We start from the raw sequence: 14,618 nt of genomic DNA, 5'->3' as shown, positions 1-14,618 counted from the left end.
GCTCTCTCCAGGCCACAATGGCCTCTCTATTCATGGCAGACACAGACAGGGTCATAAACCTCTAACACCTAGACAGAGTAGTGCTGTCCAATGCTAACTCTGGAGTGTGAACAGAGCAGGAACATGGAATGAGAGGAATGAACATATCACTGGTGTATTGTACTGTAGTTAAACAACTCTATGGGTAATTCAGACATGATCCTGAAACTCAAGTTTGACCTCTGTGGTAATTAAATCATTGATAAACCAAAGCTGCAGATGAGATGGTTTATGACCCTGGAACAAGCTCCAGGACCCACATATCTCTCCATGTGGACCAGTCAAAGAAGAGACCAAATAAAACAACTCTGGACATAGGGTAATAGTAAGTATATATATATATATATTATTGTGTTTACTTAACAAACATGATAAATGCAATGTCTCCAAGAAGTTAGCTGTAACAATAAAAATACAATATCTTTGTGTCCTTAAGTACATAGAATTAAAACAGCAAAACAAAAACAAAACAGCCTTAAGTTGTTCACAGCGGTACAAATATACAGTACAAATCTATTTTATTCAAAAAGGGTACAAATAAAAATAAAAAACGCAACAAAATATAGTTATTAATGCTTTGTAAAGTTCAGGTAGGTGTAGGGTACTGTATTCTAAGGGAGCACTTTGGGTAGACAACTAAGGCTTTTGATAAGAATCAATACATATTGGTACGGCCATACGATATTAAAACTCACTATACAAAAGTTTATACAACCTGGATTATATTTGAGGATTGAATATTACATACATCGTTGCATATATTTTGCAGATTTTATACTTTAAAAAAAAAGATGCTGTTTCTTTTAAAACTAGTCAAATGTCACGTAAAAAGCAGTAACTTTAGTGCCAAAATACAAATGTAAAATCTGAAAATACCCAACCACTCCATTAACTTTTAACTATTCTCATCTTCCTGATTTAATTATGCATCTCTAGTGCCTGGCGACACCATCCCATCCAGTCTATTTACCTCAGTCATACAAGATCAGACCAACAGGGCTACTTTATACAAGGGTCATAAAGCCTTTTTCCATAATCACAAAACAAAAACAGACCATACAGTTACCAATAAAGGAAAGTTGTCACTGGTTTGAAAAGCCTCACATTCTCTCCCATGTAGATCAGACAGGACCAGAACTAAAATACATTGAGCACTACCTCACCTTCAGGGACCTACTCCCAACGTCCACTCACATGAACAACAGAGGGTGGTGTGTGTGTGTGTGTGTGTAAAAAAACAACAGTGAGTCAGTTACTGGTCCAGCTTTCAAGCAGCAATAGGGACTCACCCTAACATGATCCCTCACTGTAACTGATCCCTATCCAGAGATACAGTCCATCTCCTTTCTGCTTATGAATAAAAACACCAGGAGTGTGCCAAGAGGGGGTCAATACAACAAGAGTGAACTGATCCACCTTTGCAGCTACAGAAAAAGAGGGAAACTGGGTCACTTATAAGCATCATTCCATTAACACATTGTACAAAGCAGATCTTAAGGCGTTATTGACAAGCTTGATAATAGCCATACAAAACATTATCTCTATAAACATGCACAACGGTCAAGTGATTGTTTCATTGGGTTTTGTGTTTAGCACTAATAATTAAACATTTCAATTAACTAACCGTTCATTTTATAATACTATAAAGGATGGCAAATTAGTGCAATTTTCTTTGACTAAAATTGTAATAAGAGTGAGGTCAAAAACGTACAGGTCAAATGTTTCCCCTTTCTTACGATGGTTAGAGTCAAGAGAAGAACCTAGAAAACTGCTGAAGCAGCACTTTCACGCTCAGAGGAGAAGTCTGAGAACGATGCTAGTCTGAGTGTAACAGAGGGCGTGCTGCTAATGTGCCTGTCCACTTGACTGTCTGCTGAGAGTCAGAGTGGTCATACAGCCACTACCTCATACTGTGTTCAAGACAGAGAGGAAGAGGTAAAGAAACAGGAGGCACTGCTTGCACCTAGAATGGTTGTCCCAGACCACAATACTGAGTTTGATACACATGTTGTGTGGCATGGCAAAGGGAGGAGAGGAGGTGGTAAGACACAGAAGTGCTGTTTGTGCATGTGAGGAGTTCTGTTAATGATATTTTACTGCAGTAAGAATATCTGGAGGAAAGAGTGATGAGCAGTGGGGTGTTCCAGCAAGCAGGATCATTACCTTAGCCAGGTAACTTTGATAAGCAGCCAAATAAATCTCAATTGTTATTTAGAAAACAACCTGAATATGGATTGTTGGTTGCCAAGTCAATTATACCATTACAAATGTTAAAGTTCATATTTCTATTAAAAAATGCAGTTCTTCCTGTTTTTTGGGGGACCGTTAGCTGGCTAACTCATTGATCCTGCTTTCTGGAAGAGCCCCCAGGGAGGTGGGACATGAGATGCAACCCATTCACAACACATACACACTTGACCAAGAGAGATCATAAGGCCAAAATCTAACTGGATATCCATGCACATCATTTGAATTTCAGCACAAATCCATAGACGTCAACGACAGATTTACATAAAAATTGGAGTTACACATGCATACCCATCTCTGGTCATGATTTGGCCCGTACTGCCTGGCAGCGGAAGGTGGCGGTCATAGGCTGAGCTGACTGGAACAAAACACTGTGCTGAACTTAGGTTAGTGACAACTAAGGGTCTGAACAAAAACTACCAAACAAAAACAAAATAAATCCACTATATTCAGACACCCAAGGGTGGGCACTGATAAGCAATAGTACTCAGAGAGATCAGTGTACAATGACTGCATCAGCCACCTTCTTATATACATTACAAACCTGTCCTACCCCGTAGTAGGTACACTTGGTCACTGAAGAGCAGAATACTTCAGAGTTTACTGCATAGCACATCCTTATACTACATGACATATTTTCAGGTATTCTGTTTAACTGTATTGCTTATAGCATTAAAAAAAATTATAAACGTAAATTACTGTAAAAAATAAATTAAGTATTGAGCGGTTTATGGCTAAATGTCTACGGAAAATCCTCCAGCTCATCTCTGTATGGAATTTGATCACTATCGTATTTGAAAACATTTATATTTCAACAAAATTACAGATTGTTTGTTATGACGGTATCAAATGGCATGTGACTCTGCCTTGATCAGGCCTAACGGACCGCCCCTCTCCATCAGGAACATTCTCTCATGGCTTGTTGTCAAAGACTGTCTGAGGTTTTATCCTCAGTGAACCGTGAGTCCTTGGGGGCTCCACTCAACAGAAATGTTCTGGAGGCAGTAAGGTGGTGGGGTTGGAAGGGGTGTATGAACTAGATTTGATACAGCCGTCTATAAATAGTGTGGATGAGGGACTCAAGTCCGTAAGAAGGCATTGGGATGTCACCACACACAATCACCAGTCTTCACCTTAGAGCTCAAAGCCCAGGATACAGGTACAGACAGGCCAGTAGATAGATGCTCTAACACACAGTTACCTTCTCACACAGTATCAGTGAGCCTGGGATATTAATGCTTGGATCTGTGTTGGAGCACATCTTGTGACACAGATGATATCAAAACAAATACACATAATTTACAGACAAGGACTACCGGTTCAGAAGTGACCAGAGACATTAAAACTAGACAAAACTGAGGTGAAATGTCTTTCTGACAAGAGGAATAACAGTGAAGACATTTTAGAAGAAAAAAGAAAACTGGAATTACCATAAGCTAATGGGAATGTCTGGCTGCTTTATGGAATGACATATCAAACTAAATGTCTGGCTGCTTTATGGAATGACATATCAAACTGAATGTCTGGCTGCTTTATGGAATGACATATCAAACTAAATGTCTGGCTGCTTTATGGAATGACATATCAAACTAAATGTCTGGCTGCTTTATGGAATGACATATCAAACTGAATGTCTGGCTGCTTTATGGAATGACAAACTGAATGTCTGGCTGCTTTATGGAATGACATATCAAACTGAATGTCTGGCTGCTTTATGGAATGACATATCAAACTGAATGTCTGGCTGCTTTATGGAATGACATATCAAACTAAATGTCTGGCTGCTTTATGGAATGACATAAACTAAATGTCTGGCTGCTTTATGGAATGACATAAACTAAATGTCTGGCTGCTTTATGGAATGACATATCAAACTAAATGTCTGGCTGCTTTATGGAATGACATATCAAACTGAATGTCTGGCTGCTTTATGGAATGACATATCAAACTGAATGTCTGGCTGCTTTATGGAATGACATATCAAACTAAATGTCTGGCTGCTTTATGGAATGACATATCAAACTAAATGTCTGGCTGCTTTATGGAATGACATATCAAACTAAATGTCTGGCTGCTTTATGGAATGACATATCAAACTAAATGTCTGGCTGCTTTATGGAATGACATATCAAACTGAATGTCTGGCTGCTTTATGGAATGACATATCAAACTAAATGTCTGGCTGCTTTATGGAATGACATATCAAACTAAATGTCTGGCTGCTTTATGGAATGACATATCAAACTGAATGTCTGGCTGCTTTATGGAATGACAAACTGAATGTCTGGCTCCTTTATGGAATGACATATCAAACTGAATGTCTGGCTGCTTTATGGAATGACATATCAAACTGAATGTCTGGCTGCTTTACGGAATGACATATCAAACTAAATGTCTGGCTGCTTTACGGAATGACATATCAAACTAAATGTCTGGCTGCTTTACGGAATGACATATCAAACTGAATGTCTGGCTGCTTTACGGAATGACATATCAAACTAAATGTCTGGCTGCTTTACGGAATGACATATCAAACTAAATGTCTGGCTGCTTTACGGAATGACATATCAAACTAAATGTCTGGCTGCTTTACGGAATGACATATCAAACTAAATGTCTGGCTGCTTTACGGAATGACATATCAAACTAAATGTCTGGCTGCTTTACGGAATGACATATCAAACTAAATGTCTGGCTGCTTTACGGAATGACATATCAAACTGAATGTCTGGCTGCTTTACGGAATGACATATCAAACTGAATGTCTGGCTGCTTTACGGAATGACATATCAAACTGAATGTCTGGCTGCTTTACGGAATGACATATCAAACTGAATGTCTGGCTGCTTTACGGAATGACATATCAAACTAAATGTCTGGCTGCTTTACGGAATGACATATCAAACTAAATGTCTGGCTGCTTTACGGAATGACATATCAAACTAAATGTCTGGCTGCTTTACGGAATGACATATCAAACTAAATGTCTGGCTGCTTTACGGAATGACATATCAAACTAAATGTCTGGCTGCTTTACGGAATGACATATCAAACTAAATGTCTGGCTGCTTTACGGAATGACATATCAAACTAAATGTCTGGCTGCTTTACGGAATGACATATCAAACTAAATGTCTGGCTGCTTTACGGAATGACATATCAAACTAAATGTCTGGCTGCTTCATGGAATGACATATCAAACTAAATGTCTGGCTGCTTTATGGAATGACATATCAAACTGAATGTCTGGCTGCTTTATGGAATGACATATCAAACTAAATGTCTGGCTGCTTTATGGAATGACATATCAAACTAAATGTCTGGCTGCTTTATGGAATGACATATCAAACTGAATGTCTGGCTGCTTTATGGAATGACATATCAAACTGAATGTCTGGCTGCTTTATGGAATGACATATCAAACTAAATGTCTGGCTGCTTTATGGAATGACATATCAAACTGAATGTCTGGCTGCTTTATGGAATGACATATCAAACTGAATGTCTGGCTGCTTTATGGAATGACATATCAAACTGAATGTCTGGCTGCTTTATGGAATGACATATCAAACTGAATGTCTGGCTGCTTTATGGAATGACATATCAAATTGAATGTCTGGCTGCTTTATGGAATGACATATCAAACTAAATGTCTGGCTGCTTTATGGAATGACATATCAAACTAAATGTCTGGCTGCTTTATGGAATGACATATCAAACTGAATGTCTGGCTGCTTTATGGAATGACATATCAAACTGAATGTCTGGCTGCTTCATGGAATGACATATCAAACTGAATGTCTGGCTGCTTCATGGAATGACATCAAACTGAATGTCTGGCTGCTTTATGGAATGACATATCAAACTAAATGTCTGGCTGCTTTATGGAATGACATATCAAACTGAATGTCTGGCTGCTTTATGGAATGACATATCAAACTAAATGTCTGGCTGCTTTATGGAATGACATATCAAACTAAATGTCTGGCTGCTTTATGGAATGACATATCAAACTAAATGTCTGGCTGCTTTATGGAATGACATATCAAACTAAATGTCTGGCTGCTTTATGGAATGACATATCAAACTGAATGTCTGGCTGCTTTATGGAATGACATATCAAACTGAATGTCTGGCTGCTTTATGGAATGACATATCAAACTAAATGTCTGGCTGCTTTATGGAATGACATATCAAACTGAATGTCTGGCTGCTTTATGGAATGACATATCAAACTGAATGTCTGGCTGCTTTATGGAATGACATATCAAACTGAATGTCTGGCTGCTTTATGGAATGACATATCAAACTGAATGTCTGGCTGCTTTATGGAATGACATATCAAATTGAATGTCTGGCTGCTTTATGGAATGACATATCAAACTAAATGTCTGGCTGCTTTATGGAATGACATATCAAACTAAATGTCTGGCTGCTTTATGGAATGACATATCAAACTGAATGTCTGGCTGCTTTATGGAATGACATATCAAACTGAATGTCTGGCTGCTTCATGGAATGACATATCAAACTGAATGTCTGGCTGCTTCATGGAATGACATCAAACTGAATGTCTGGCTGCTTTATGGAATGACATATCAAACTAAATGTCTGGCTGCTTTATGGAATGACATATCAAACTGAATGTCTGGCTGCTTTATGGAATGACATATCAAACTAAATGTCTGGCTGCTTTATGGAATGACATATCAAACTAAATGTCTGGCTGCTTTATGGAATGACATATCAAACTAAATGTCTGGCTGCTTTATGGAATGACATATCAAACTAAATGTCTGGGTGATTTTTACATCTGCTCTAATTGCACTTCATCTTGATTTTATCCACTTGAAGTTTGTGACTAAAATCTGTGTCCGAAAAAGGAAACTGCAGCATTTTTTCTTGGCTAATTTGTAAACAGTGTCAACCATGCAAGTCAGTTTCTCTATTGCCAAAACTACCTTAAGTTAAGAACACTTCAAAAAATGTAATAGCTACAAACAAAAAAATCCCTTCATAAAAAAAATAAACTATTTGTAATTCCCATTACAAGGTCAGTGTGAATCAACAGGTGAAGTTTTCTATGTGCAATACAAGACAATATTAAGGTCAACTGGAAATAATATTGCCATGGACAGAATAAAACAATTCTACATGTACACAAGTAGATTAAAAGACAATGGAGAGGACAAAACAGAGGACAGTTAAGATGCTCACCATTGATTTGGAGTCAAGCCTCTCTGGGAGATGCACTTGAATAAAACCATATAGGAGTAACTATATAGGTTAACCATATAAAACCATAATGAATACTATCAGTGATGATCAGAGCCCGAACCTTCAGTCCATCAAAAAGGAGACTATTCTCTCCAGAAGAAATGCCTGGTTTTTTAAATAAAAATAATTTCAAAAGGCATGCTTTGATTGTGAATCTGTAATAACCATACAAAGATCAAAACATTTCAGAGACAAATTGTGCATCACCTTCAAAAAGCAGGAACGTTTCAGGTCAGGGTTAAAGATAGTATTAGGTCTGATACGCAAGCTGTATATTTATATAAAAACAATAACAAAATACACAGAAAACCCCAAATAAACAGAAAAGCAACTATTGCTTTGATTTTGGTAACTGAGCAAGGATTGACTAGACTCATATACCCATTTCACACCGTCGTGTAAGCTGACCTGGCCAGATAACATATCTAGTGCCATCCTGCTTTTAAACGAGCAGAGGCACATAGTTAGCTAGCTATGAACAACCTAAACCAGGCTGGAAAATGGCAGGCTAACCTTAAACCAATTATATTCACTGGAAAGCAAGCCAAAAGATCCCCCCAGTTTGTGTTGGGACAATAGTGTGAAAAAGGTATGAAGCAGGTCCAACTTCATCCCCTCCAACACACACAGGGTTCCCCCTCATAGGCCCAGGGGCTGCTGCACTGAGAGGGCCAACATTGCTCTATGGGGAGGTTTCACTCTCTGGCCCTCACCGTCCATGACGGGCTGCAGCCTGAGCAGGCCAGTTGCCTGCAGCCAGTACTGCTGCATACAGGCATCATTCCCACAGGTGACATTGGTGGAGACCAGCCCGTGCCTCCAGTAGTGGTGCCTACTAATACAATACAGTAAACAGTCACAAGCCAGAGGAATGCTGAGAGGTATAGCAGGCAGGAAGGGCTCCATTCGGGAAGATGAGTGTTGTCTTGTGGTCACTCTGATAATCACTATGATGCTGGAATGCATGATCTCTTTTGGTTTCTTTCGAAAGGAAAACTGACATGTAACCGTGGCACAAAGTGGGGTTGGGGTGTAAAATGAAAAACGGGGAAGCGTGGTTGGTGCCTTACGAAAGGAGTGAGCGGTTTCCTAGGTTCTGATTGGTTGATTGAAGGAGCTGATTGAAAGACCTCTAAGGCTGCCTGCCCTCCTCTCAGACCCTCTCAGACTGGGCCCTACGAGGAGAGGCAGGGAGATGAGGGAAAGTGTCTGTGCCTTAGTAGAAGTCCTCTGCTCCTACTAGAGAAGCACACTAAGTGACGATGACACACATCAAGAGTCTGCATCAAGAGAACCAACATCATTAGAGGGAAAAGCATCTATGTGCCGATACCAGCAATTCAGCACCGCAGGTGTGTCTTTAGTCTTTTCTTCTTTTTTGGAGAACGCTTTTGAAGGTAACAGACCAAAATAGAAATGTGGGGAGAGACAGAGCATAATAGGATAGCTATGTTCTTGTCACTGTCAGACCGTGTGTCTGTCTACCAGACATGGGCTATATATTCTCCCCAGTATTGGGTTTCGAGAGATGGTTTGGTCAAAGAAGAGAGAAAGTCCAGTGAATGCGATCACCTGTGATAAGGATGGTTCTGAGGGTTGGTTCACCTGCGATAAGGATGGTTCTGAGGGGTTGGTAGGGCGGTAGGGAGGAAGGAAGGAAGATGCAGTCTGAGGACTTTGGTAGGTGATTCACCAGCTACATACACTCCCTGCTTCTGCATACGCTCCCTGTCAGCCTGGGAGAGCAGAGACCCAATCTCCTGATCACTGGACCAGGAGCTGTCCTGACTGACTGACAAATAGAGCGGACCTGACCAGCCACAAGACCAGGTAGTTCCACTGAAAACAAAGAGCTTGTAATCTTATTAGGTGTGCAAAATATCAAACATTCTGAGGCTACATTCCCACTCCCCCTTTCCCCCTTTCTGATGTTCACACTCCTCTGACAGTCTCTTCTGTGCTGTGGTTGGTGCTACTTCCCAGCGTTAGAGCGCCCCTCAATGGACAGTTTGACCTCCTGTGGGATGAAGGAGGGTCGAGAGGAGCCCAGCTGAGGGTGCGCCCCTTCCTCTACCTTCATGTATCTCTGAAGGCCGGGGGAGGACCAGCGCCTCTGAGACGCGCTCGACACTGTCGACACCACTCCCACCCCCGCCCCTGGACGAGCAGAACCCTCCGTGTGCAAATAGTAACTGCTCTGGCTCCTAGTGTGCTCTGCTGAAGTCCTATTTGGTCTGGTGGGCATCTCACTCTGCCCAACACCCCCTAGTTGCATGGGCTCCTCTTTATCCCCCCTCTCCCTCTCTCTGTGGATGCGTTCCATCCTGAAGTGAGGCTGTGGCCTGGGCTGCTGGGGGGCAGGGGGCCCCATGGGCTGGCCGATGGCCCCTGATGTGGAGTTGGCTTTGGTGGAAGTCCTGGCTTGGGTCTGCTGCTGCTGCTGCTGCTGCTGTTGTTGCTGCTGTTGTTGCTGCTGCAGGGGCTGTTTCTGTTGCTGGGGCGGCTGCTGCAGAGTGATGGACACACACACGTCTCCTACCTGCAGGTGGTGGCATGCCAGGCCATAGAGCTGGGCCGTGCGCTCTGGGCTGCAGGAGGACCAGCCCTGGCCAAACACAAAGAAGGGGTGCTCCGGGGGCACGTCGATGGTCACCTTGCTCTGCTGCTCGCCAACTGTGAAGTGCAGCGCCACCAGGCCGGGTCTCTGCTGGCTGGTCCTGATGTCCACCACCATGCTGGAGTCGATCTTCAGCCCCCCACTCACCTCAGCACTCCGCACAAAATCCTGAGTCTGCAGGTCCTCCACGCGCTTCAGCTCCCCCGTGGCTAGCTGGATGATGGCCCCCTTCATGAAATGGGAGGGATTGGAGGCGGCAGGGGTGGGCACCAGGGCCTGCGTGAGGGCTGCCGTGACTGGGACAGAAAAAGGCTGCTGGGGGTGCTGCTCCACGGCGGCCAGATCCACCACAGCCCTGTCTGGGAGGCCCACTCTGGCTGGAGACTCAGAGGCTTTAGAGTAGGGGGTGGGGGAGGCCATGGTGACAGCAGAGGTGTCATCATTGGTCTGGCTGGGGTAGTGCTGGGGTGGCTGTTGATGTTGGTGGGGGAGGTGGGGATAGTCTAAGGGGACCAGGACTGTCTGTCCATTGGCCAAGATGACCGCGTGGCCTGGCTGCCCTGCCTGCTGTTGATGGGCCGTCATTCGGGGGTCTCCATACACCGCAGGGTGGATCGCGTACGCTGTCCGGCCAGCACTCTCACCTGCCTCCCCATGAGCCTCTCTGCCTCTCTGAGAGCCCTGGGATAGGTTCAGGGGACCAAAGGACACCTCTTTGCGCCCTCCACTCACACCTTGGACAGGAGAGGCTAGGCGACCAACGACCTGCTGAACCTTGAGGATGACAAAAGATAAATCTTATTAACACATTTCAATTAATCAACCTTTTTATCTTTAAATGTAATAAATTGTTGTGTCTGAGAAAAAGGAAAAAAGACTGAAGTTTTGTCCTCCTGTACCTCCTCTCAACCACCATTATTAAGCCTCAGAAAGCAGTGGTTTCCTATTAACTCTAGTCGAGACCACAAACCAGAGAATTTTTTGTCTTTCCTAGAAGCAGCAGGCAGTGTGTGGATGTGACTGGTTGCCCAATGATCAGCACACACTCAACAAAGTAATAAAGGAAGGAAGTGGAGGGGAACATGGATATTGTGTCACAGCAGACACTATAAAAAGTCAAGTGCACTAAATAAAGTCAGAATTTTGGACAATTCATAATCAAATCAAAACTCTCCTTATTCGAAAATTTAAAATAAAACATTTATTTGCCTTATGGAGTAGATTTAAAATAACTTAAAATAAGTAAATACATGCGTGTAAGTAATTACAACAAAACTTCCAAGTCTTACCTCCAGGTCAGTGTCTGGGGTGCTGCGCTGCCCAGGCGAAGCCCTCTCGTCCAGCCTGCGGCTCTTCAGGCTTCTGTCCTGTGCGTGCTCCAGTGCTACAGAGGCGGATGCTGCCTGCAGCAGCCGTGCATTTCTGGCAATGTAGACTGAGTCCTGGAGCATCTCCCTGGCTGCCTGCTCCCTCTCCCCTCCATTCAACTCTCTATCCCTGTCTGTCTCCTGCTCCCCGCTGTAGGGGTCCCAGGGGGCAGGCGCAGCCCTGGTGCCCTGAGAGTGGTAAAAGACTGGCACTCCCCGAGGACTGAGCTCTGCGGCGGGCAGCGCGCCCAGGTGCTGCTGGTGCTGGGCAGCCTGCTCCGAGGTCAGCATCAGCGGGACACCTCCAGACGACCCCATTTTTGCAAAGGCATGGGCAGATACATGGGCCTGGGTAGGAGGGGAGACCACCCCCTCCTGGATGACTGACTGGTAGGGGACCAGGTGGGGCTGGGAGAGGGTGCCCGAGGGAGAGATCAGGGAGCTGGGGACAAAGCCAGGGGGAACTGCATAAGGGACTGCACCGTATGGGGAGACAAACTGGAAAGAGGAGTGGGGGATCTGGGCATAGCCTAGAGGGGGATAGGAGATCCCTGGATGATGCTGTAGGAGAGATGAGGGGACAGTGTAAGCTGGAGAGATATGGCTTAACACTGGGTGTAGACTGGTCTGGGAGTAGGAGACAGAGGGGAGAGCCACCCTATAGAGCATGCTGTACTGGTCAACGGGCAGCCCTTGGAGGCCCTCAGCACTCTCTACTCCATAGTGTAGACCATGCTGTGCACGCAGCCACTCTTCTGCTGTGCCTCCTCCCTGAGTGTCACTACCGACCCCTGAGCTCTGAGTGGAGGACACTTCCTCCCCCCCTCCCCCACCACCTCCTCCCCCCACCCCACTGCCTGCCCCTCCTCCCGCACTACTACTACTGGTGCTGTTATTGAGATCCCTCTTCTTGGGAGGCAGGCACTCCTGATTGCGCTCGTGACCTGGCTTCATGGCGGTGCAGTGTAGTCTTGTCTGGGCGTGAAAGGCTCTTTATTGTGCAGCACGGGGAGTGGAGCCTGTTGGCCAGGCAGTTAGCACCACAGGAACCAGCTCTGAGAACCTGAAGCTGACCTCGTCCACCGCCTCACCTTGAAACACAGAGAAAGACTGTGTGACCAGCCGTAAGACGACCCCAAGGATTCACCTTAACATACTACATCGATACATACTGGACCCACGTCACAAGCCAGGCTTAGAGTGCCAAGATGTTTGAGAGAGATTGTAGACGAAAGGAAACTTGTGTTTCCAGACCTAGGCACAGGAGATCCACAAAATGATGGACACAAACAAACCAAAGAAACTGAATTTCAGTTAAAGATGCACCATGCAGAAATTGCGCCGCCACTTCCTGGTTGCTAAAATTATAATAGTTCACCTGATTTCCGTTTGGTGACATAACAAGCAAGTATAGTTTAGAGAATCACTATATCTTCTAACCGCTTTGAAGTATAGTTTTTATAACCAAAAGTAAAAGATGCAAAAACAAAACTTTAGGGACGAATAAGCACTACAAGCATTTCTCTATACTTGCAATAACATCTGCTAACCATGTATGTGTGACCAATAAAATTTGATTTGACTAGAAATAGCGCACATAGAACACATCTACCGCTTCTTAGACTTGCTTTCAATGAGAATGACAAATCTATATCACACTTCTATGTGAATATGGTCAGGTCGCCCAAAAAAGTTACATATTGCAGCTTTTAACTCTGGATATTATTTCCTTGAATAATTAGGCCGCCGTGTGATGACAGGAGGTTAGAAAACCAACAGTACCATAAAGATTAGGCACACACTTCAGCTCATTTTATGGTCTGTGCAATATTGCTTTCTCCCCATGGCAACAAGTTGTTACTTGCTGAACTGTATGGCATAGTGAATCACAGCACACGAGAGATAGGGAGAGTGAGTAAAAGAGTAATGGAGAGACTTCTCTACACCTCAGCTGCTGCAACCAGAAATGCTTCCAGATTATTCAGAACCCTTTTTTTCAGCTTGCCTAATTATATTGCCTCGTCCCATGACACTGCTGTGTATTTTCTCCACAGTCAATTGGATTATTAGTGGGAAGCCAAGGGAGGGAAGGGTAAGGGTGAAGACAGATTTGACACTGTTAAAACACCCAGGCATGCACAAACACCTACACAACAAACCCTCTTCCACCCACACATATCCTCCCATTCTTTATAAAAGCTTATATAAACGTCTTAAATTACCCATTCACATCACATGCCTCACTTTCTACGTGCAGAGGAGCAAAAGACAGCAGGGTGCTTGATATTTTCATAAATATAGTGCTAACATTTCCTAAGAATATAGCCTATTTTTGGCATGTCCATAAAGAAATGTGCGTTATTCGCTACAGTAGGCCTACTTGGTGAAAGATGCTGTTTTCATCTTCTTTGAATAGGAGCCATGCTCTCTAGGCATAGATCATGTTTTTGTTATTCTAAACGTAGAACATTGGACAAACTGCACTATATCTTAGAAACATTTCCACATCTGATATCAAATTGATTAAGCTCTCTTGCTAGTTCTCTGGCTAAAACTGAAATTTGAGTTGGGATGGGAGTCAAAAATAGCAATCTAGTTGGGTGTTTCCTCATGTCATTCAAACAAGAGTGAGAATACTAATACTGGCTACAAAACATGATCAAATAATTAGATGACAATTACATACTGTTGTTGGCTTAGTTAAAAAAGTTAACTTTCGTGGGATGAAAATAATAGTGAAGTGAGAAGGCCAGGCAACGTCAGAATGTATGGCTGGACATCAGCGAACACTAGTAATGGCTAGCTAGCAGAATAGCCATTTATCATGTTATTATCGGTCAAATATAGTATCTCCAAACGCCACAACTTCCTGTCTTCTCGTGCACTTACCTCCAAATGTCATTGTGGATATGCCTCGACTGCCTTACGCTTTCGGAACAGTTAATATGATAAGGAAATGTGGATGAAATCAGGGCTGATTAGTCGAGCCCATTTCGGAGGCCAGCAGACGAAAACCCAGTGGCGCTCCTAGATGACGTCACACATAGTAAATTCAATTTCCTGGATGATTT

General features: G+C 43.4%; 1 protein-coding gene across 1 annotated transcript; it reads right to left on the bottom strand.

Annotated features, from left to right (window-relative positions):
* Nucleotides 1-359: 359 nt before the first annotated feature.
* On the bottom strand, nucleotides 360-14,557 carry LOC129834554 (ataxin-1-like). Its single transcript, XM_055899655.1, has 3 exons — nucleotides 14,437-14,557; nucleotides 11,470-12,638; nucleotides 360-10,954 (listed from the first exon to the last, which is right to left on the bottom strand). Exons 2-3 carry the CDS (start codon nucleotides 12,499-12,501, stop codon nucleotides 9,536-9,538), a joined length of 2,451 nt encoding a protein of 816 aa, XP_055755630.1. The 5' UTR covers nucleotides 12,502-12,638; nucleotides 14,437-14,557; the 3' UTR covers nucleotides 360-9,535.
* Nucleotides 14,558-14,618: the final 61 nt, after the last annotated feature.

The sequence above is a fragment of the Salvelinus fontinalis genome, chromosome 35 (assembly GCF_029448725.1).
Source record: "Salvelinus fontinalis isolate EN_2023a chromosome 35, ASM2944872v1, whole genome shotgun sequence".
In the NCBI taxonomy this organism is placed as follows: Eukaryota; Metazoa; Chordata; class Actinopteri; order Salmoniformes; family Salmonidae; genus Salvelinus; species Salvelinus fontinalis.
Note: the sequence above shows the minus strand (reverse complement) of the source record. Positions and strands in the feature narration are given on the sequence as shown.